At 41.1% G+C, this 24,070-nt stretch overlaps 1 protein-coding gene across 1 annotated transcript in view; it reads left to right on the forward strand.

The window, feature by feature from the left end:
• LCP1 (lymphocyte cytosolic protein 1) overlaps window positions 1-24,070 on the forward strand; it is a 55,763-nt gene that overhangs the window by 25,518 nt on the left and 6,175 nt on the right. The window contains exons 6-14 of the mRNA XM_044249750.1: window positions 1,400-1,481; window positions 4,821-4,986; window positions 6,287-6,429; window positions 9,069-9,164; window positions 10,891-11,086; window positions 14,335-14,413; window positions 14,982-15,096; window positions 16,002-16,135; window positions 22,501-22,624. Of these exons, the coding sequence (XP_044105685.1) occupies window positions 1,400-1,481; window positions 4,821-4,986; window positions 6,287-6,429; window positions 9,069-9,164; window positions 10,891-11,086; window positions 14,335-14,413; window positions 14,982-15,096; window positions 16,002-16,135; window positions 22,501-22,624 (1,135 nt within the window). The remainder of the gene's footprint in view (window positions 1-1,399; window positions 1,482-4,820; window positions 4,987-6,286; window positions 6,430-9,068; window positions 9,165-10,890; window positions 11,087-14,334; window positions 14,414-14,981; window positions 15,097-16,001; window positions 16,136-22,500; window positions 22,625-24,070) is intronic.

Below are 24,070 nucleotides of genomic sequence, written 5' to 3' on the forward strand. Positions count from 1 at the left end.
GTTTCTGGTCTATTCCAGTCCCCCAGGGGTCTTTCCCGTCACTGGATTCTCAAAGCACATATTCGTAGACTCTGGAAGCCATTATAATGCTCTTCTGTTGGATCCTTATGTAACTTTTCGTGTCCATATAATTTGTCTCTATAATTGCACCATCAGCTTTTCAAGAGCAAGGTTACCTTCTGCTTGCTAAAGTCACCCCTCCCTCCTGCCATCTCCCATGGTTTCTATGTCACCAACAGTTTCAGATTTTTTAAATAATGACTTGAGTTTGTTTTGCCTGAATTGCAATAAAGTGTCTTTTATTTAAATATATGTATATATACACACACACTACAAAGTTATAGAAATGCATCTTTAAAGAACACCAAAGAAAAGGTAGTTGCTTAAAAAGTTGTGAGGAAAAAGTGTTAATGCTGATTTCTCATTAAAAACAAGTAGCCAGGGTGCTTGGGTGGTTCTTTTGGATAACCGACTGCCTTCTGTTCAGTCACGATCCTGAGATCACAGGATCGAGCCCCACACTGGGCTCCCTGCTCAGCGGGGAGTCTGCTTTTCCCTGGGACCCTCCTTCCTCTCATGTCTCCTTCTGTCTTTCAAATAAATAAATAAAAATCTTTAAACAAAAAACAAATAACCACAGTCAAGTTTACTATTCTTTGTATTTGTTGTGGGTTCTTTGGATTTGCTTTTTCAACTTCCTTTCTTTAAATAAGATGGAGGTGACGTAAGGAAATTTATTTTTGATGTCCCAAGAGGTTACACCAAAGCTAAATGAGTGAAAGTAGTTTTTTATAAATAAAAATTGCTTACTTTAGACATTTGATCAATGTATTAGACACTTACATGGGTGATACTTCCCAAGCACTGATACAACAACGACTACAGCAGGATATAAAATATTTTATCATCCACTTGGTTAACAGTATAGAGTTCCACCAGGTGTCAGAGAGAAATTTGGACCTTATATCAGCTCAGAAGTGTACAGGTAGTCATTTATATTAGTATATATATAGTCATTTATATACAATCTTCACAGCTGAGAAAGTAAAGTACTTATGGAGGATTTGCCTTGGTTTTCTACCCAGAATTTCTTAATATGCTAAGGACACCAGGATGATTTTGCAGCCTCTTACATGCATGAATAAAGTGGGGTCTTTATTTCCTGCCTCAACATATTAGTGTGATTTCAGTAACATTGACATTTCTCATAGAGAGTTTGAATCTCATCAAAATTGCATAACTGATGTTTTATCTAAACACTGGATCACACAGATTATATTGCTGCCTTATTCGCTGATAGTATTGCTAGAATTTAAATTCAGTGTCACTGGACTCTGTTATTCCAAGGACAGCTTTCTTTAATTTAATTGTTTCTTTCTTTCTTTTTTTTTCCCCCCAGTAAAATGATCAACCTGTCAGTGCCAGACACAATTGATGAAAGGACAATCAACAAAAAGAAACTCACCCCCTTCACCATTCAGGTATGCCTTCTCTCTGTTACTAAGCTGTAAGAGTGTGCTTAGAATGAATGAGCCCTGGAGAGGGGGAGCCAGGCTTCCCCAGGTGCTTGGACATTAATCCCAAACTCGGCTCTGTGGCTGGTGATTCGTCATGACTCATGGGGACAGAGGGAGACAGTTGTATCTTTTATTAATAGAACAGGGGACCTGGGCTGGGGAATGTTGGTGGGATGTTAGTAGTTGGGGGGGCATTCTTTGTTTGTTTTGGCCACTTATGAATAAAATTCATGTTGGCTAAAGTTTTAATTCCACTTTCCCTAGCAATTTATCTTCGAGCTGATGCCAAATCCACAGCGTATTAGCCGAAAAGATAAGCCTTTCTAAGAAGTGAGGGGGCGACAAACAGGAAGACCTCTAGGAGCCCATGGTGGTACTGGCCACAGCCACCAGTGTGATATATATAACTTGGTTTTATTCCTTCAATTTGTTGATTAGCTGGAACAGTAATCAGTAGTAAGTAAGCTGTGTTTCTGTGTAATGTTCCAGTGTTTCAACACTATTATAATTCCCTTGCTCAGAAAGCATGTCTCACTCCTTAAATCATGAACAATATATTATGCTGTTTGGTTGTAAGCAGTACCATGTACTTTTAAAATGGAAGTGGTTGGGCGCCTGGGTGGCTCAGTGGGTTAAGCCGCTGCCTTCGGCTCAGGTCATGATCTCAGGGTCCTGGGATCGAGTCCCACATCAGGCTCTCTGCTCGGCAGGGAGCCTGCTTCCCTCTCTCTCTCTCTGCCTGCCTCTCTGCCTACTTGTGATCTCTCTCTGTCAAATAAATAAAATCTTAAAAAAAAAATAAAATGGAAGTGGTAACCAAAGTGAGAACAATGATTAAACCTATATGAATGCACTTCATGTTAAATTTTATCTTGATGTCATGTTTTAGTATTGGCCATAAATAGGAAGGAGATTTTTCATTCAACATTTGAGCTCTACACTAGGGCAAAACCCACTTTCCTTTTCTTTTCTATTTTTTTTTTAAGATTTTATTTATTTAGTTGGCAGAGAGATCACAGGCAGAGAGGCAGGCAGAGAAAGAGGGGGAAGCAGGCTCCCTGCTGAGCAGAGAACCCTATGAGGGGCTCGATCCCAGGACCCTGAGATCATGACCTGAGCTGAAGGCAGAGGCTTAACCCACTGAGCCACTCAGCCACCCCAATGCCACTTTTATTTATCTATCTATTTATTTATTTATTTATTTAAATTTCTTTTCAGTGTTCCAGAATTCATTGTTTATGCACCACACCTAGTGCTCCATGCAATACATGCCCTCCATAATACCCACCATTAGGCTCCCCCAACCTCCCACCCCCTGGCCCTCTAAAACCCTCAGATTGTTTTTCAGAGTCCGTAGTCTCTCATGGTTTGTCTCCCCCTCCAATTTCTCCCAACTCCCCAACTCCCTTCTTCTCTCCATCACCCCATGTCCTCTGTGTTATTTCTTATGCTCCACAAATAAGTGAAACCATATGACTTTCTCTGCTTGACTTATTTCACTCAGCATAATCTCTTCCAGTCCTGTCCATGTTGATACTAAAGTTGGGTATTCATCCTTTCTGATGGAGGCATAATACTCCATAGTATATATGGACAACATCTTCCTTATCCTTTCGTCCATTGAAGGACATCTTGATTCTTTCCACAGTTTGGTGACTGTGGCCATTGCTGCTATGAACACTGGGATACAGATGGCCCTTCTTTTCACTACATCTGTATCTTTGGGGTAAATATCCAGAAGTGTAATTGCAGGGTCATAGGGTAGCTCTATTTTTAATTTCTTGAAGAATCTCCACACTGTTTTCCAAAGTGGCTGTACCAACTTGCATTCCCACCAACAGTGTAAGAGGGTTCCCCTTTCTCCACATCCTCTCCAACACATGGTGTTTCCTGTCTTGTTAATTTTGGCCGTTCTAACTGGTGTAAGGTGGTATCTCAATGTGGTTTTGATTTTAATCTCCCTGATGGCTAGTGATGATGAACATTTTTCATGTGTCTGTTAGCCATTTATATGTCTTCTTTGGTGAAGTGTCTGTTCATGTCTTCTGCCCATTTTTTGACATGATTATCTGTTTTGTGTGTGTTGAGTTTGAGGAGTTCTTTATAGATCTCAGATATCAGCCCTTTGTCTGTTTTGTCATTTATGAATATCTTCTCCCATTCCATGAGTTGCCTCTTTGTTTTGTTGACTGTTTCCTTTGCTATGCAGAAGATTTTGATCTTGATGAAGTCCCCAAAATTCATTTTTGCTTTTGTTTCCTTTGTCTTTGGAGACTTATCTTGAAAGAAGTTGCTGTGGCCGATGTCAAAGAGGTTGCTGCCTATATTCTCCTCTATGATTCTGATGGATTCCTACCTCACATTGAAGTCTTTTATCCATTTCGAGTTTATCTTTGTGTATGGTGTAAGAGAATGGTCGAGTTTCATTCTTCTACACATAGCTGTCCAATTTTCCCAGCACCACTTATTAAAGAGACTGTCTTTTTTCCACTTATATTTTTTCCTGCCAAGACCACTTTTCTGATAGTCCCTTTCCAATTCACTAGTGGTCTGGTTTTATTTTTAATTTGTCATAAAAACAACTTCTATACATCACTGCCTCTAATATCTTCTCCTGTCTGGACCCAAGAACAGTGTACAGATTCTAGACTAAAAATGTCATTGATTCTATTCCAACTGTGTATGAGTTATATACACATTATATAAGAACATGTAGTCTATATGTGTGTGTGCCTGTTTGTGTGTGTGTATGAATAGGTGCGTTTATACTTCAGGTCCTTAGATATCATGGATACTCAATAAATTGTCTCAGTAAAAAGTACTCTTATCTTTTCTAGGAATTTGATTTGTGTCTTTTTCATTCTCTTAATACCCAATCTGAAAGTCAAAAAGCTGTTTTGTTATTCTTTTTTGTGACCATGATTTGCATTGACAGTTGTGCTGTTAATGATAGCCAATGACAAGACAGTGACTATCCTCAAAGGTGCCCCTTTATGTCTGGCAGATGGAGACATTGAGGGCATAGGCTCCAACACAGGGCAAAATGGAAAACTGTAACCCTCATTAGTTTCATCTGGGCCACGATAGGCTTTCGACTCAGGGTGCCGTTTGATCGAAGAGGCATACGCCCAGATTTTTTCTTTCAGCTGTTAATTACCGCTTTTTCTCAGTGCCAAAATTTAATGAAGACCATGCCTCTAGACCTGTGAACTTCCCAGAAGCAAGGCATTGTTGTCATCCAGGAATCCTTAATTTGACATCTGCAAAGCCAAAATCAACATTTGTATACTTTTTCTCCCGCAGGAGAATTTGAACCTGGCTCTGAATTCCGCTTCAGCCATTGGATGCCATGTGGTTAACATCGGGGCTGAGGACTTAAAGGAGGGGAAGCCTTACCTGGTCCTGGGACTTTTGTGGCAAGTCATCAAGATTGGATTGTTTGCTGACATCGAACTCAGTAGAAATGAAGGTATGCACAAAGCCGCAGATGTTAAGAGTAGCTTGGCCTTTTATTAATGCATGGCCTGGGGGCTGTAGGGGGAAGATGTCAGGAAACGTTGAGCTGAGAATCTTCCAACTTTTGAGAACTACAGTTGTATCGCATCCCTTGCATTAATGTAACAGTTTCTATCCACACTGACCAGACTTTTTAAAAATGACAGAGCAAAAGCTTTTTAAGACCACAGACTAATGCTTGTTTAGAACCTAGAGCTCAGTCTAGCTGTCTAGGCTCTATCCACAAGAGCTTTTCTGAGTTTACTTGACCTCGAGATACTTTGTAACAAATAGACTCATTCTAAATCTATTTGATGAAGCAGTTCACAGTGCTAGCTCCAGGTTAGGAGAGAGTTGATCTATTTCCTACTGAAACTATGGAAGATTATATGTAGGGTTTTAGGATTTGCAACTAATTATTGTAGCTGCCAATCTTATTCTGTCTACTCTCTGCATCTCATCTGCATTTGAATAATTGCAGCCAGTTGTTTAGACAAAAGGAGTAGTTGATGATAAGAATCATACAAAAAACAGAGTTACCTTTTAGCTTTCCAGGACAGAGCCCACCAATAGGCAATTTGTAGCCAAATTCTGATCTTTAGTTATACATACTTTTTAATTTCTATCTCCAAATCACAATAATAGTGAAGAACGCTGGGTTGCCATTTTTAAACCAATATATATTAAAAATAGAGGAGAAAAAGCAAATAAGAAACTTAGACCCCACAAGAAAGAAAACTGATTTATAGATTATAGCCTTGACTCAATTTAAACCTTCTAGCTGAGCAAAATGTATTTATTTAGCTGGGGAAAATAGAGGAAAGAGTTGATTATACTTTTTGAGATGCTATAATTATGCAAGTAAGCATTTGAAATATAAAACACCTATGGGAACAGACAAGAAGACAATTGTCATTATTACAAAATTGATCTCTTAAAAGCAGAACTGTTGTCATATGGTGAAAGGTGGTCTGACAGACCCGGCAGAACTTTCTGACCCTGACAGTCTTGGTTATTTCTGTGGCTCTGCAAAGGTCTTCTTGGGCATAGCACTGAGATATACTGGTGACTTGTCTTCCCCACCTGAAAAATGAGGATAATAGATAAGGGAATGATCATTAAGTGTTTGTTCCATGGGAAGGGCTGTAAGTACCCTCACCCCAGAGAAATAACATCTGCTATGTCAGCTTTCCAGCAGAGCTCAATTGAAGTTCTAACTAATCCTTTCAAATATCCCCTGTATTTATTTTTCTTCGGCTTTTGTCCTTCTTCAGCCCTGATTGCTCTTTTGAGAGAAGGGGAGAGTCTGGAGGACTTGATGAAGCTGTCCCCCGAGGAGCTCCTGCTGCGGTGGGCTAATTACCACCTGGAGAACGCAGGCTGCGGCAAAATCAGCAACTTCAGCACCGACATCAAGGTAGGAGGAGTGTGCTCGGAGCAGGACCAACTGCCGCGGAGATGGGGAACTGGGGCATTCCTGGAGAAAGCACAAAGACTCAGCTCCATCACTTCAGAAGCCCTAGAGTTTGTTAGAGGGTGGCTGGGGCTGTGGGAGCAGCTCGGGCCTCCCAGGACTCCCCGTGCAGCTCCGCCTGTGGGCCCCGTGGTGACCTGACCTCAGCACCAAAGGGAGGTGGGCCTCCCTGGGCTCACAGCTTTGGCAAGTAGAGGGAGGAAGGGCGAGAGTCAGACTGCTTCTCAAGGAAGAGAGTATGCGTAGGACGGGGATGTCCCAATTTTATAAAAAATCAGGGAGCGTCTGCTGAGAGCATCAGATGGGAATCCTTTAAAAAAAAAAATTAAACGAAGATTCCTCTTCTAATGACCCTAAGAATATCAAACATGGTGTCTGGTGCTTACCAGGACCTGTTCTACCTACTTTCCACGTATATGGGCTCATTTAATCCTCACACAAAACCGTTGAGATAAAGATGATTGTTTCCTCATTTTGCAGATAAGGAAACTGAGGTAGAAGAGAACTTAAGTAATTTGTTCAGGTTTGTACAGCTGGGGAGCTGGGTCAGGATTCAAGTCCCGCGTCAGCTGCCAAGATCCCCTGTACTTGGGCACCGTACATAGTGCTTCTGTGAAACAGCCAGTGAATTTCTTGCAAGGTTTTCCTCTATAGAAAGCAGAGTTGTTTTTAAAAGTTAATGACCTGGAAACTCTCTGCAGTGAGAATGTCCCCCAGGGCAAGCAGAAGGGCAGGCAGTCCTACAGCAGAGACCCAAGGTGTGGAAAGGCTGAGGGAAGCATGCCCTGTGGTTTTCCAGTTGGTGGAATTCCCATGTCAAGGTGAAAAACAGCTGTTGGCACTAAGGACAGATGGGCCGAGACGGAAGGAGCTTAAGGAACCGTATGAGATGCTGGGAGGCAGCAGGAATAAAGCATTTCAGGCTCCACTTTCTTGAAAGTTAAAGAAATCTCCAAAGAGAAAGAGTCCACGAAAGGTCACATGACTCACCAAGAGTCTCCCACGCTTCTGTTTCTTTGACAGCTTTCCCTCGCTGTGGACTCAGTGGCCGCTGGGCATGGTGCTAGTTAGACAGAAGCTTCCAGATGGAACGTCCCCCATTCCTTAGCACCTAAGCTAATAAGGCCAAATGCATTTTTCTAACTATGCCACTTTCACTGGTTATTGAGGGCGTGGCACCACCAACCAAACAGGGATTAACAGGAGTCAGACAGCAGTGTTACCTTCCTCGGTGTCCAGCCCGTAAGCTCTGCACCTGTTTCAGCCAAAATTTTCAAGCTTTTCAGCCAAAATTAGGCTGCTTCATCTGAGCCATACATTTGCCGGATTTCTTATCCCTAAAAAGCTGTCTTTCTTAGAATAATAACCATGGGCACTGACAAGCTGAGCCGAGACTGGGGTGGTGGCTGTCACCAGGGGGCAGGTGCACGTGCCCAGGGTCAACACTGTGATGTGTGTCTGAGCATCTGGCAGCTTTGGGAGGCGCCCTGAAATCAACCAGGTCAGCAAACTTGGGGAGAACACCCACCCTACAGCGAGTGAGAAGCAAAGCTAACGAGATGTAACAGGTGGCAAGCAGATTTGATTTGTGCCCAACACCTGCACACAACTTTCACTGACTTCAAAATAGCTACGGCGAAAAGTAAGAGAAGGGGAGGGTGCAAGGGAGGGATAAAAATCAGTTTCCCCAGGTGCAACATCAGTGGCAGGCTTTCTCTTGTTCTAATGTCTCTAATGTCATTAGACATTAATGGGGAGCCTACCTCTGCGGTCCCCAGGCCCCACCCAGTTTTAAAAACAAAAAGAACAACAGCTGATTTTTCAGTCTTTAAGAGAAATTAAGATGATTTTAAATTATTTAAACAAATTACCTGATGATCTGTATTGAATGAGCATGAACTTATAATTCTAAGTCTAGGATTCTGCGAAATCTTTTCTTCAATAACCATATTTGTAAATCTAGGAAAATGTGAGAATTCAATAACGGTATCCAATCTGCTGTCATCAAAGTTAACCATTTTTTTCCAACTTCTTGATAAACATTGAATGTGCTTGTCATCTTAATATCTCCTATTACATAAAGATCGCTTGTTACTGCTTCAACCTTCTGTCTTTGAAATCCTTATTTTTCTTTTGCTGATTGTCCATATAAATGTGTTTTTAAACTCTGCTTTAAACTTCTGCTTCCTTTTTCTGTCACTTTTTTTTTTAATTAAACCTTAGCTGACTGACTTCTACAGCAATATAAAGGTATATATATTTTCCTATATATAATTTAATACCTACAAATAAATTATTTTTCTCCCCTAAGAACAACAGAATAGCATTTGCTTCTTTGGGTTGCTTTTTGTGTATCTCCTATATTTGTTACGTTCCATCGAAAAAGAAAGTCCAGGATGATACGTAAACAGAGAAATAGAAAATTCAAATTAGTGAATGCTTCCAGCTTTGTTAATTAAGTTGCATTCTTGAATGACAGTCAAATAAGAAATATAATATGTTTGCTTTTGGGAAATTATAGTTGTGCTAAGTGTGTGATTAGCTGTGCTATTCTGAAATTGTAATTTCTTAATTTCTCATAGGACTCAAAAGCTTATTACCACCTGCTTGAGCAGGTGGCTCCAAAAGGAGATGAAGAAGGTATCCCTGCGGTTGTTATTGACATGTCAGGACTAAGGGTAAGGCCGTGTCCCAAGTTGTGTTTAGAGAATGTGATGTTTCCTTGCGTTGGCAGTTCCGTGGCCCTGCGTGACCCTGACTCTGGGATTTCCAGGAGTGCCTGTGTCTGCTTAAAACCCTGTTAAAACTGTTAACAACTGTTCATGGTTTGGGATTATAACTGTGGGAAAGTACATCTGAAAATAGGCAGGAAAGAAAGAAACTAATACTGCTCAAGTGCTACACACCATGGTAGGCACGTCTGTATGTCTCATCATTTAAGAGACACAAGGACACCAAAAAGTATTATTGTGTTTATTTTTAGGTGCCTGAATATTATTTCTGGAAATCAGTAGGATATTTTTACAAATAAATTCTCAATGAAAAAGCTGAGTCTCAGATGGATTACTTAGTATGATAGATTATTGGAAGCTATTTGATCCAAGGTTGGAGTCCTTCTCCTCTGGTAATGACAAGGAGACAACACCCCCTCCAGTGCCAGGCACTATGCTAGGCACTTTGCATACATGGCCTCTCACTGTTGCAAATATCACTAAGCTAAGTGTGAAATACCAGGTTGATAGTTGAGAAGGCTGAAGGTCAGAGAGGGTAGTAGTCATCTGGTGACTGCAGAGCCATGGTATAGAAAGGATTTAAACTCAGGGTGGCTCCAACATTCACCCAGCCACAATCTACATCACCACATCATTGTGGGCGGCGGATAACGGGAGGAAAGCCCTAGGTAGGATTGTGTGAGTTCTTAGACGTGTCTGGTTTGAGAGTTCTTAAAGACCGCACAGCATGGGTCGGAATGTTCACACTGATTTTGCCACCACTCATACTCACCTCGAGAGTATTATCCAGTCTTAAGCCTCGTTTAGAGTTAAATCCAATGTTAATATTTAAGTCAACTCATTCCCAAATGACAAGCTCATGAAGTGTGTAATGTGCAGCAGTATCTCGGAAAGCATTATATTAATAAACAATGAAAAGTTCCGTTTCCTGAAACTTGGTGGGGTCATAGACTCCTAAACATTTTAAGAATGGTGGACCACCTTTCAACAAAACTGTATGTTCAGGTAAGAGTCTACTTACAGATGACTGGAGATTCCCTAGAACTATTTGAACAGACTGTTAACATGTCAAGCCCCTGGTCTGAAGTCTGCAAAAGCCAAATTGCTGCTACAGATTCATCACTGACCATGTGTAGCTCGACTAACTGATCACATTCATTGTGTTTGAGTCACACGCACAACAGCTCCACGTGTGGGAAAGGTGGCTCTATGAATCGAAAGTTCGTACTGAGTGGTGGGAATGTCTCTGATGAACTGATAATAGTGTTATTTATGACAATAAATGGACACTTTTGGTAGATGAAATCACACAGGATCTGTAAGCAAATAATAAAAGGGAAGTTTCATCGTTGAAAATAACTAAGATCTGCTTAAATGAGAAACTTCTATATAGAATCTGAATCTCTTTAAGAACAGGACAACCAAGCCTTCATCTGACCTGGTTCTGTATAGAGAGAGACAAGAGACTCGATGTCTCAATTTCTGAGGAACATTTTACTTGCTGATTTCAGTTCAGGCACACAGAAGTAATCCTATGCCATGATTAAGTGTCGATCTGAGGTTAAACACCAAGTGCGCCCATAAGATTCCCATTTCTTGTTCATGTTCTCCTACCTCCTTTCTGCATGGACAGCCTTGACCCAACCTTGAACTGGCCTTTTCCCTTTTGCAGGAGAAGGATGACATCCAGAGGGCAGAATGCATGCTGCAGCAGGCAGAGAGGCTGGGCTGCCGGCAGTTTGTCACAGCCACAGATGTAGTCCGAGGGAACCCCAAGTTGAACTTGGCTTTCATTGCCAACCTCTTTAACAGATACCCTGCCCTGCACAAACCCGAGAACCAGGACATCGACTGGGGGGCTCTTGAAGGTAACTGGAAACCTGTTGCTTAGAAGTTTGGGAAAGCATTCACCATTCCAATTCAAGGGCGGTTTGAAATTACCTGCTAAGCAAATATAAGCCACACGTTGGGAAAGATGTGCAAACAGGTCATCAATTCTCTGATATATAACCAAGAGAATAAATAGATTAATCAAGTCAATTACAGCCAAGCAGGAATAATCAAAAACCGTTATATCGCATCCATTATGCATAAGCTTCATCCATTATCAGAATTAAAAGTTTTAGGGAAGACAATGCATTTAATTATAGGGTAGAAATAAATCCTGAGTTCCAAAAACCTAATTTATGTACTTAATGGACTAAGTGTTAATTCCTCATGCAAGAGACGGCAGCCACTTGTCACCTAAAAATATTTAACTTAATGCTAAGAGGTGCTTAGTGAGGTTTTTGTTCTGTTTCTTTGATTTGGATGTGGGAGGTGGGGTGGGGCGGAGTTCAGTTTTGAGGCAGGATCCCTGACTGCTGTGTTTTGGGGGTTACAGCCCTAACATCAGATTAAAAGGGTGTAGCTATCATCGGGTTCTTCTTTTTTCCTTCATGAATGAGTTTTAATGTTGACACCCAAAAAAAAAAATCAAGACAAAATTAATACAAAATGAATATCACTAAAGAAAGGAAATCTGGATTTAAAGTTTTGATTGATCTCTTTTTTTTCCTGCAATGCTTTACCTGAACTGGAAGTATTAAACTCAATCCGTATTCCAACAGTGCTGCATTTGTATCATTTGATAAATTGTGGTCAGGGGTCCAGGCATTTTGTTGACTACCAAGTATATACATCAAGCCCTCTAATCACCCACTTCCAGCTGCCTCTAGAGCATCCCCATTTGGTTCCTTTGCTATCGCTGGAAATTCAGCATCTACAAACACAATTGATCATTTCTCCTCCCTGCGGTGCCTTTCTGCCCTCCCTGCTTCCCACCCATGTCCTTTAGAAACTCTCCATTTTCATTAATCATACCACTTTGTTTTTCTTCAGTGACCAAAACCCCGAGTCCCATTTTGATATTTTCTTCTTCTCCACCCCAGAGTCTCCTGATGAGTAAATACTAGTAGTTCTTCCTGCAGAATGACTTTTAGATATTTATTTTTTTTTTTTCCTTACTGCTTTCTGGACTCCTATTAAATCAGACACCAACCATTTCAAAAGGTCTTGGGGGCCTGTTCCTCCATTTATCAACCATTTGAGTGTGCCCATGTGTAGGTAGCACACACCATCCCCTCTGTGTGTTTAATTTAAATGCACATTGCCTGTTGTCAATGTTGCACACTGCTTCCAGGCACATCTCACTACCACCTTCATTGTATCTCTGACTTGCTCAAGAAAATTATTGTCATCATAAAAAAAAGAACCTGTAATGACTGGCATTGTCTAAAATATTAACCCAAATCTGGTGGTTGGCATTCAGAGAACCCCACTTCTGGTTGTAGCTACCAAACAGCCTTATCTCCACCTATCACACAGATCCTTGAAAAATGAGTTCCTAATGGTTTTAATACAGACCTTGCCTGTGGCTCCCTTTTTTTATTTTTTAATTTTTATTTATTTATTTTTTATTTTTTATAAACATATATTTTTATCCCCAGGGGTACAGGTCTGTGAATCACCAGGTTTACACACTTCACAGCACTCACCAAAGCACATACCCTCCCCAATGTCCATAACCCCACCCCCCTTCTCCCAACCCCCCTCCCCCCAGCAACCCTCAGTTTGTTTTGTGAGATTAAGAGTCACTTATGGTTTGTCTCCCTCCCAATCCCATCTTGTTTCATTTATTCTTCTCCTACCCCCTTAAGACCCCATGTTGCATCACCAGTTCTTCATATCAGGGAGATCATATGATAGTTGTCTTTCTCCGCTTGACTTATTTCGCTAAGCATGATACGCTCTAGTTCCATCCATGTTGTCGCAAATGGCAAGATTTCATTTCTTTTGATGGCTGCATAGTATTCCATTGTGTATATATACCACATCTTCTTTTTTTTTTCCAATTTATTTATTTTCAGAAAAACAGTATTCATTATTTTTTCACCACACCCAGTGCTCCATGCAAGCTGTGCCCTCTATAATACCCACCACCTGGTACCCCAACCTCCCACCCCCCCGCCACTTCAAACCCCTCAGATTGTTTTTCAGAGTCCATAGTCTCTCGTGGTTCACCTCCCCTTCCAATTTACCCAAAAGCACATACCCTCCCCAATGTCCATAACCCTACCCCCCTTCTCCCAACCCCCCTCCCCCCAGCAACCCACAGTTTGTTTCGTGAGATTAAGAGTCACTTATGGTTTGTCTCCCTCCCTATCCCATCTTGTTTCATGGATTCTTCTCCTACCCACTTAAGCCCCCATGTTGCATCACCACTTCCTCATATCAGGGAGATCATATGATAGTTGTCTTTCTCCGCTTGACTTATTTCGCTAAGCATGATACGCTCTAGTTCCATCCATGTTGTCGCAAATGGCAAGATTTCGTTTCTTTTGATGGCTGCATAGTATTCCATTGTGTATATATACCACATCTTCTTGATCCATTCATCTGTTGATGGACATCTAGGTTTTTTCCATAGTTTGGCTATTGTGGACATTGCTGCTATAAACATTCAGGTGCACGTGCCCCTTCGGATCACTACGTCTGTATCTTTAGGATAAATACCCAGTAATGCAATTGGTGGCTCCCTTTATGCTCCTTGTGTTTGCTGTCTTCTCTTCCCACCACTTCCTATTCCCTCAAATCCTCTCCTCTTTCCTCCTCTGGCCCAGGTTTTTCCAGCCCTATATATAAGGTAGGGCTCAAACTCCACTCCCTCCCAAACTGTTCTCTCTCCTATTTCAACTCAAATAGCAAATAAGTTTACCTCATATTTACCTCATACCACTTCATACCCCGGGGCTTGCGTGATCTCGCTTTGATGCCTTAAGTCTTGTTTTTCCGTAAAGAATGTGATGTTTTGGGGGCCAGCTCTGAACTGCTTGCCACACAGGAGACTGTGTCCTACGAATAGATGTTATAGAAACATTCACTGAATTGGACTAGAGAAGAAAAAATAAACACAGAATAACAATCTTCATCCAAATCCATTAAGGTTTATTGAATTAAGGGTTTTTTTTTTTCATTCTAGGTTCAATTTTTACTATAGCCTCGTTAGTTAAATGTTGATCATTGAAAAGGCATATTTTCTAGGGGTCTGAAAGATAATGGGTCTTCATTACTTTAGGTGAGACGAGAGAAGAACGGACATTTAGGAACTGGATGAACTCCTTGGGCGTTAACCCTCGAGTCAATCACTTGTATAGGTAAGAGTGTGTGGGGACTCACCTTTAACAGGAGACACCGAGACGTTGGAAGATTCCCCAGGATTTCAAGTATCTCTGTGGTGGGCAATTCTCTTCACAAATGCGTGCACCTTGATGAGAAGGGGATTACTGCCAAATTGAGCTGAGAGACTCGCTTCCACACACCACCCTTGCTCTGTGGTCAGTACACAATCCTAACCCAGCAAAAGGACAGATTTCCTACACCTTGTAACCCTGCGGCCTGCTCCTTAGCAGGCAAAACAAAAAAATGTTGAGTTTACGGTGACGTGTCCCCATACCATTCATTGGAGCCATATTTCTTTTCCTGGAGGCAGCGAGCTCAGGCCCCCGGGGCACAGGTAGTCATCCTGGGAGAGACCTTGCATAAGTTTCTTCGGTTTCTCCGGGTCAGAGTTTCTTCACCTCTAAAGATGTAGCTACTAATACCAGTTCTGTCGGGTTGTTGCAAACATTCCTTGTGCCAATATAGAAGGAAGGGCCTGCCCCTGGTAGGCCTTTAATCAGTGGTGGCTGTCTGAGAATTCTTTTTGTGTTTGTTTTTGTCCAGTGACTTATCGGATGCCCTGGTCATCTTCCAGCTCTATGAAAAGATTAAAGTTCCTGTTGATTGGAATAGAGTAAACAAACCACCATACCCCAAACTGGGAGGCAACATGAAGAAGGTAAACAGTGACTCTCCAGATGTTCCCACAGGCAGGGGAAGTCACAGGCCTGCGAGCGCACCCCGTGAATACTTTATTAGGAGGCCAGACCTAGATAAGTAATGTTTATCCAGGGATTAAATTATAGCTCAGCAATCAGAAGCCTGAATGGTTTCATTAAAGTGAGTCCATTATTTCAGCTGATTACTTATTTATAATTCCATGTTGGATGTCTTTAAACATTATGATGTAAAAATTCTAATTAAGATAATTAGAGCAAGCCGAGCTACAGGGTCGCTCTTCTACCAGCAGGATGCTTATTCTAATTTCCTTAAGAATTAGAGCTTGGGACTGACAGTTTGACTTGTACCAATAGTTTGTCTAATGTCAACACAGTGGGAACACAATTGTTTTGTAAAACAATGATGGGGTCGGTACATGTATTTCTCACCATTCCTTGTCTCTTTGGCTCTCAATGATCCAAGCACTGCCATGGGAATACTTCCCTGTCCCACACGTCAGCCCATTATGTGCAGGTAGGATGGAGAATCCAGATTTTCCATGACAATCTCCATGCCTTCAGCTGTTTTAGGAATGTCATGGATGGGACACCGAGCATGGCCCTCTATTTCTGGAGTGTGATATAGCCATGACAGTGTTCATAATAATGAATTCATTTTGGTTTTGCACTTAGAGTACACTATGAATATGTTTTGGTGGAAGTGAGGGGTTCTATTAGAAAAAAAAAAGGTGGGAAGTTCTTTGACTAGTTTAGAAATGTAGCATTGCAAAATCAGGCAAGACTTGAGAGATGATTCAGTCTGACAATATTTATTTCATTTCGTGTCTTTATTTTTATTATCTTATATTTCTCATCGTAGAGGTGGTGATGACATTAGAATGTTTTCCTTCTTGCTCATTAACAGCTTGAAAATTGTAACTATGCAGTGGAGCTGGGGAAGAATCAAGCTAAGTTCTCCCTGGTTGGCATTGGGGGACAAGATCTCAACGAAGGAAACCGCACTCTAACATTAGCCTTGATTTGGCAGTTAATGAGAAGGTAACGTAGCCCAGGGAAATGACTTTTTATTGAGTGTATTATTGATGACCTGGAAAGATACTAGCAAATGTTCAGGAATGTGATTTAAACCAGCGGAACGATATTTTAAGCTAAACTTAAAACCAAAGGAGCGTTTTTTAAAATTTTCCTGGGTTTTTTTGTTTTGTTTTATTTTGTTTTGTTTTTTTCCCTTTCAGGTCCTTAAGTTTTCTTTCAGGTATTTTGAAACTTTTCTATGAGATTTCTAAACATTTTAGATGGTTTTGTCCTCTTAATGTATCACTTCTGTTTTCATTGTGTTGTGACTCTTTTTATTCCTGATAATATTTTCTCTGAAATCTACTTTTTTGATGTTAATATAGCCACTGCAGCTTTATCTTCATGAATTCTAACATGACATATCTTTTTCCAACATTCTATTTTTAGATTTGTGTAAGTAACAGTCAATTATCTTTTAAAGAATCTTTCCAAATAAGAGGAAAATGTGCTGTATGTGCTATACTTATCCATTTGCCTTTCTGGCGCTTACCTTTCCATGGCATAGATCCAGATGCCCATCTGATGCCATTTGCCTTCTATCTGAAATATTTCTAACAGTGTAGATCTGCTGGGGAGGAAGCATTTCAGCTTCCAGATGTCTGAAAAAGTCATTGTTTCCAATAATAAATCCGCTGTTATTCTTAACTTCATTCCTTGGTATATAATGTCTTTTTTCTCTGGCTTATTTTCAGATTTTCTGTTTATCACTGTTTTTTTGTTTTGTTTTTGTTTTTTAAGATTATTTATTTATTTATTTGACAGAGAGAGAGAGAGAGATCACAAGCAGGCAGAGAAGCAGGCAGAGAGTGGGGGGAGGGGGAGAGCAGGCTCCCTGCTGAGCAGAGAGCCTGATGCGGGGCTTGATCCCAGAATCCTGAGATCATGACCTGAGCTGAAGGCAGAGGCTTAACCCACTGAGCCACCCAGGCGCCCCTGTTTATCACTCTTTTTAAGCAAGTGAATTATAATGGGCTTTGGTCTTTCTCATGCTTGAGGTTAGTTGAACATCTTGAATCTGCAGGTTTGTAGGGTTCATCAAATGTGGAAAACTTGTGGTCTTTATTTCCTTAAATATATTCCCTATACCACCCACCGCAGTTTGTTTTGGAGGGACTCCAGGTATGCACTACACACCTATTTTGTCATTTTGAAGTTGTCCTAGGTTCATTGACACTATTCAGTTTTCCCCTCTCTTTCATTTTTCCTCGTTGTGTTTCATTTGGGATAATTTCTATTACTTTGTCTTCAAGGTCACTAATCTCCTCTTCTGGATTGTCTAATCTTTCTTACATTCACCCCATCCAATGTATCTATATATTTTATCTCAGAGATTATAGTTTTCATGCATAAAAATTTGAGTTGGGTCTTTTCAGCATCTCCAGTGTCTGTTTCCCTTACCTGCTTGAACACACTGAACATAATTATAGTCGCTGTTATTTCTTGGTCTGTTTCTTATTAATTGACTTTTATCCTCACTATAGATTATATTTTGCCACTTCTTTGTGCCACTTCTTTTGTATTGTATGTGAGGCATTGTGAATTTCACCTTGCTGCATGCTGATATTTTTGTATTCCTTTAAATATTCTCTAATTTTTTTCCTGGGATGCAGTTAAGATACTTAAACACAGTCTGCTCCTTTTGGGGCTTATTAAAAGTTTAATTAGGCTTGAGCTAGTTTTGTCTCTCTGTACTGAGATAATCTCCTCTGAGTACTGAACTTGATGCTCTAGGTATCATGAGGTTTTTCCACTCTGACTGGTGGGAACCAAATTATTTCCAGTGCTGTGTGCTTTCTGAGAATCATTCTGTCCATTCTTTTCTGACTGTTCTTGTTCCAGTCTCTAGTACTTTGTTCACACATGTGCACTGAGTAATACTCAGCTAAAGACTTACGGCAAACCCTCTGAAGATGTCCGGCGCATTCTTTCTAGATGACTCTTTCCTCTCCAGGCAGCTCTGGTATTCTGCCCCACAAATTTCAGGCACTTTGGTTTCCTTGAGTTCTCAGTCCTGTCCTCTCAACTCAGGGGGAGTGCTCTGCTCTGCTTGGGTTCTCCTTCTCTCTGCACTGCAGCCTGGAAACTCTTCACACAATAAGCTGGGATAATCTTAGGACTCAGCAGGCTTGCCTTCCTTCTTTCAGGGACCACTGTTTTATGCTTACTTTGTCCAGTGTCTCTGAGCACCACTGCTTCATATGTGCTTCATTGTGTTTGGGTGCTTAAGGCAGAAGAGGAAGGCTGGTCCCTATTACTGCACCATGGCTAGAAGCAGAATTTCCTGCTAGTTCTTCACGAGATAGTTTTAGTTACCTTGTAGAATTGAATACAGACTTGACTAATGTGAGAACCATGTGGCAATGTTATTTGAACAAGGTAGAATGTAATATATAAATAGAAAATATAAGAAAAGTAAATGATTTTTGGTGCAAAAGCATGAGCTTGGGAAGAATTTAAGATAACAAACCTTTAAGTGTAAAATAGTTTACTTTTAAATGCTTCACTCTTTCCCCCTATCCTGGTGGCCTTGACCAGGCAGAAATCTTACATCCCTTTATTAGAACCTATGTTACTATGACTTAATTCACTTACTGCCTGGAAGGAAGTTCCAGAAACCACATGTCACATTACATGATGTCTCATGAGTGAGTGGCAAAGACAAGGTGTGTAGTGTCTCTAGGCACTAGCTTTAATCCTAACCCACTGTCTCTAGGCCCTGATATTCACAATGGCCTTCAAAGTATGTATGTCAGTGTTTCTAGGTGATGGGATGTAATCAGAAGTGATCATAATGGAGTTTGCTACCTGATTCACACTGGCTTTACCAAGTATAGTGCTCTACTACCCACCTCTAAACCAGGGTCTCCTTTAAGTTTAAAGGCAGATTCACAAGGCTCTTCTGGCACAGAAAACTCCAACGCTAAAGAAACCTCAGCTCCATCTAGAATCATCTAGAATGTCCCTGAACGTCCCTAAGAGCAGCTGTACCAGGGTATTTTCAGAAATATGTGTGACCTCTTCTCTCTTGTCTTTCATGTGTGTGTTTAATTCTTAATAGGCTGACTTGGCTACTGATTTCTTTAAAAAACAAACAAACCTTTTTAGTTGCAATGGTTAAGTTGACTTTAGGGTTTGAATATGATGTTAGCTTTGATGTTTTCTATTTTAATGATTAAAAAAAAAAAAAACCTCCGGCCCCCTCTATGCCACTTTGAATTTACTAATACCTGAAAATCACCTTGTAATATCATCTTTGTTCCGTTTATCTTATAGAAACAGGGCCTGATGTTGTACTCGTTGGCTGGTGTATATACCATAAAGTCTAGACTGCAGCTGCTGTCCCCAGCTGGCTAATAAGTCACATTTCTCATGAGTGCTTCTTCAAGAATGGTACATATAAGAAAGTGGACAGAGAAATATATTACTGTTGAAGGTGATGGAATGACTGATAATTATGGAAATGCCACCAGAGGGGACCTTTTTTTCCTCTGTGTTCCACACATTAACAAATCTATTAAATTTAGAGCTAGTTCTAGCTGGAATTTATTTCATTGGATTGTACAGATGTGCTAATTTGGTCATTTATCTGGACAATAAATGGCATGTCATTTTCCCCTCTAAGAACAAATGAGAGACGCGTGCTTGAACCTCCCTTTCCCCTTCAGGAGCCTGGAAGTCGTTTTCAGATTAGAAAGCTGGCAAATAGCATCTGTATAAATTTGGAGACAAAAGCTGGAAGGAAGGAAGCTGCCAGCAGCCAGCGGTGTCAGAATGAACAAAGATGCAGGCAGATGAGGAATTCACCTCCGATCAAACAGGCTGTGGACGGTGATTTGGGATAGGTCCTTGTAAAACAAAACAGCACGGTTTGTCCCTCTGGGTCAAACGTTAAATAAATCAAACAAGCCCTGGAAGGCAGGAAGGCAGGCGAGTAACAATCACAGCCCCTCCCGCGGCACGCATGCACCCCCCATCCATCCTCTTTTGTTGAATCAGGCACCAGCTGATGCTGGGGCTCGCGACACCCTTTCCCTGTGACAGACGGCTTCTCAGCACAACGCGGTGTGCAAGCACCAGGGATGCTGTGCTGGGATCCTGTCTGGAGGTTAATAAAAGCACTGTTGTCCCAAAACACGTTTGATGGTATGGAGCAATGATCTCACAAGGAAAATTCTAGGTAGACATGGGCCAAATTGATTTATGTTTAAAATTTTGAATCTATGGCGAGTGCTCCCTGGACTGTCCAGAGTTAAGATTCCAATGCCATTCTATCCTTTCTTCCTGTTGTTTTTACCATTGTGCTTAGAGGTGGAGATAGGATTCTGTTTAAACTGTTGCACCTCCCTTGAGGTGGGGGACGGGCAATTGTGTACTCCCCAGACTCTGTTGCCACCGTGAGGGGCCATTCTCATACCCCCAAATGCAGCCAGCTGCCTCCATGATTTTCTGTATGTCTCTCAGTTTCCCTGTTCCTTGGTGCCTTTTTGTTGGCACCAACAGACTTTTGTATCGAGGTGAGCCTGTGTGTACTGGTTTCTTCCCTAGCTTCTGTCCACTTGGGAGTATTGTCAGGGAGGAAGAATTTCCTCTGCCTTTCAGGGTCCTTCTTTCCAGAATAAGAATCAAATTGGCCTCAGACAGATTAATAGGAGAAAATCAAATTTAATTTTGTATGAACGGGAATCCACACAGACTTGGAAATTCCAAAGATGGGCAGGCCAAATGAAGTGGTATAGCATTCTGAACTAAGGAGAAGAGGTAGGGATCTGGGACTTCAAAGGAAAGGAATGCAATTCAGGAAGATGAAAAGACTAAATGTTTGGTAAACGGATGTTTGGTGGGCCACTCGGAAACATGGAGACATAGAGGACTTCGATCAAATAGGCCTTGCTAAGTTCCTCCCTATCTGCCACAACTTGTTCATAGTGTCATACAATTTTCTATGTTGATAGCTCTCTTCCTGGACCAGGTCTTTCTTCCAAATTCTTTTCAGCAGATCTGGAGGGAGGTAAGGAGCTTTTCCTAAATCTGCTGTGTTTTGATTCCTTTTAACTCAAAATAATCTTTATGCCCTTGGACCCTACCTGTCAACAAAGTAGTATGGGCATCCTGACAAAGGGAAGTAAGAATTCACCTCTGAGACAAGCGGAGCCTCTAGCAGATCAAACTCCCTTTGCCCCACGAGGTAGTTTGTAGACAGGACAGATGAAACCTGCACTCACCTGCCTTTTTTTTACCATGCTCCCCAGGCGGAAATGCTTCATTGTTATGGTAATGCTCATAGCTCAATACCCAAGCTATCAGGAAACTATCAGGAAACAGGAAGCCAGTGATGCCATAAAATATCATCTCTATGAACCAATCAAAACTAGGGCCTTTTTCCAGGATACGATTATTTGGAAAATCTGCCTGAGCCTTATCCCATTCAAATCCGTTAATTCCTTAACCTTTGGTCTGGTCTCTGGGCCCAGACTGAGCATTTCTCATCTTGACTCTCTCCTTGCTTTCCCTGGGAGAAAGTTGTTCTGTGTATTGCACCTACCACTTGACTCTCTCACTAACTAGAGCTTGAAGTGTCTTTTAAAGCTTTTCCCGAAAAACCCAATTCTCTTAACAGTATGCATCTAAGGTGATTCTTATGCTCAGACTAAAGATTAACTGTGGTCTGTGTGTTCCTAATATTTCTACTTGTATGGTCTAAGAAGGAAACTCTTTAATATTTTTCCTTCATTATGCTGGCCCCTTGGGTTTTTCTAACATTGACTCGTCCCTCCATTTTCATGGTTTCCTTTTTTTTTTTTTTTTTTAAAGATTTTACTTATTTATCTTATTTATTTGACAGACAGAGATCACAAGTAGGCAGAGAAGCAGGCAGAGAGAGAGGAGGAAGCAGCTCCCTGCTGAGCAGAGAGCCCGATGTGGGGCTCAATCCCAGGATCCTGAGATCATGACCTGAGCCAAAAGCAGAGGCTTAACCCACTGAGCCACCCTGGTGCCCTCATGGTTCCTTTAAGAAAAGTGTCAACTGGTTTGAATCCTTTGCTTTGCTTTCCTTTCCCTCTATTCTGTTTTCCCTTCCTATCCAGAGTGCTTAGAAGGAGGTATTCTGCATCTCAGGATAATAACCACAAAGCTACATTTTAAATTATATTCTAAAAGGAAATAATGTTTTTATTTTACTTTATTTTTCCTGCAAACATAATGGTGTCCAGGCTATCTTCTGAGGCGTACCTAAGGACGAAAAGAACAATTCTACCCTGGCTGCTTTCTGTGTTATTGAATTCCTTAGCGAGTTTTCTCTAGAAATCATTTTTTATTTTGTTCAGGTACACGCTGAATATTCTTGAAGAAATTGGAGGTGGGCAGAAGGTCAATGATGACATTATTGTCAACTGGGTGAATGAAACATTGAAGGAAGCGGCGAAAAGTTCATCTATCTCTAGTTTCAAGGTAAGTCTTAGTCTCTTGCTCACGGCCATCTGAGCTATGTGCTTATCTTTATTGTTTTCCCTCTATTTTAAAGTGACCTTCAGTGTGAGGTGTCTGAGGCTTCCCCTCCAATTTTGATTTTGCTCGAATGACCCATTATTGTTTTAATGGTCACAGGCTATTTCATTGACAAATTTCTTGTCACTTTCTCCTGTAATAATTAATTTTTTTTAATTTTTTTTAAAGATTTTATTTATTTATTTGAGAGAGAGAGACAGTGAGAGAGAGCATGAGAGGGGCGAAGGTCAGAGGGAGAAGCACACTCCCGGTGGAGCTGGGAGTCTGATGTAAGACTTGATCCTGAGACTCTGGGATCATGACCTTAACCGAAGGCGGACCTTAGCCAAAGGCAGTCACTCAACCAACTGAGCCACCCAGGCGCCCATGTAATAATTAATTTAAAAAACCCATCATTTTAAATACATTGTTTTAGGCATTTTTCTTCCAAAGTAACATAAAATACAATAATATTGTTTAAATGCACACAGCTTCATGATTCAGATTAGTATCCTAACGATGGTGGAATATAAAAATGCTAAAAGTTCTCCCATGTGGTGTTTTCGGGGGAAAAGCAGTTGTGTACATGTGTCCAAATCCCATTTTTATTAAAAACAGCATTATACTTTATTAAATTTCTTAACTCTTCTTTCATACATTAGCTGGATCCTTCCTCCAGGGACTTGCATACTTGATTCATAATGTCTGTGCTGTCTTAACTAGGGTTTGTTTTTGTTTTTGTTTTGGTTTAAATGTCAGGAATTAGGGGAAGGGACGCCTTCAGAGTTTGTATTAACATGATTGCTGAGGCAGTTTGTCATGATATAGACTTCTGCTTCAAAATCAAGAAAACAATCAAGAAAAAAAATGAAAATTTTACCCCACCAGAAAGAGTAGACAGTATTTCTGAGTTGTACTGCACCAGGAACGTCCTCCCTGGGAGCTCATCACAGATAATGGCCACCTTTGTCTCTCCTCCAGCTAACCCTTCAGTCTGGAGAGCTGAGCAGACACAGGAACAGAGGCTGGTGAGAGGCTTAAGCAAGTTCTTCCCAAAAAAAAATCCAAAAAACATTTGGAAGGGCAGCTTTGTCATAGAGACTGGACTCTACTGTGGTAGCAAGGAAGCAGCTATAGAAAATATATAAATGAATGGGCATGGTTGTGTTCCAATAAAACTTTATTTATAAAAGCAGACAAAGGGCCAAATCTGGGAACACTCACAATAGGGAACGCCCCCTGAGCAACAGGGTCTTCTTGCTTGTCATGCCTCATGTCATCTCTCAGATGTTGTGAAGGCAGCTTTGGTGTTCACCTCACTTTAGAGGCGAGGACACTGGAGCTGCAGTGGCTGAGGGTACAGCTACTAATTGCAGGAGGTGATCCGTCAGTGAGCCGAAAGCGCCTTTA

The sequence above is a fragment of the Neovison vison genome, chromosome 5, assembly GCF_020171115.1.
Source record: "Neovison vison isolate M4711 chromosome 5, ASM_NN_V1, whole genome shotgun sequence".
In the NCBI taxonomy this organism is placed as follows: domain Eukaryota; kingdom Metazoa; phylum Chordata; class Mammalia; order Carnivora; family Mustelidae; genus Neogale; species Neogale vison.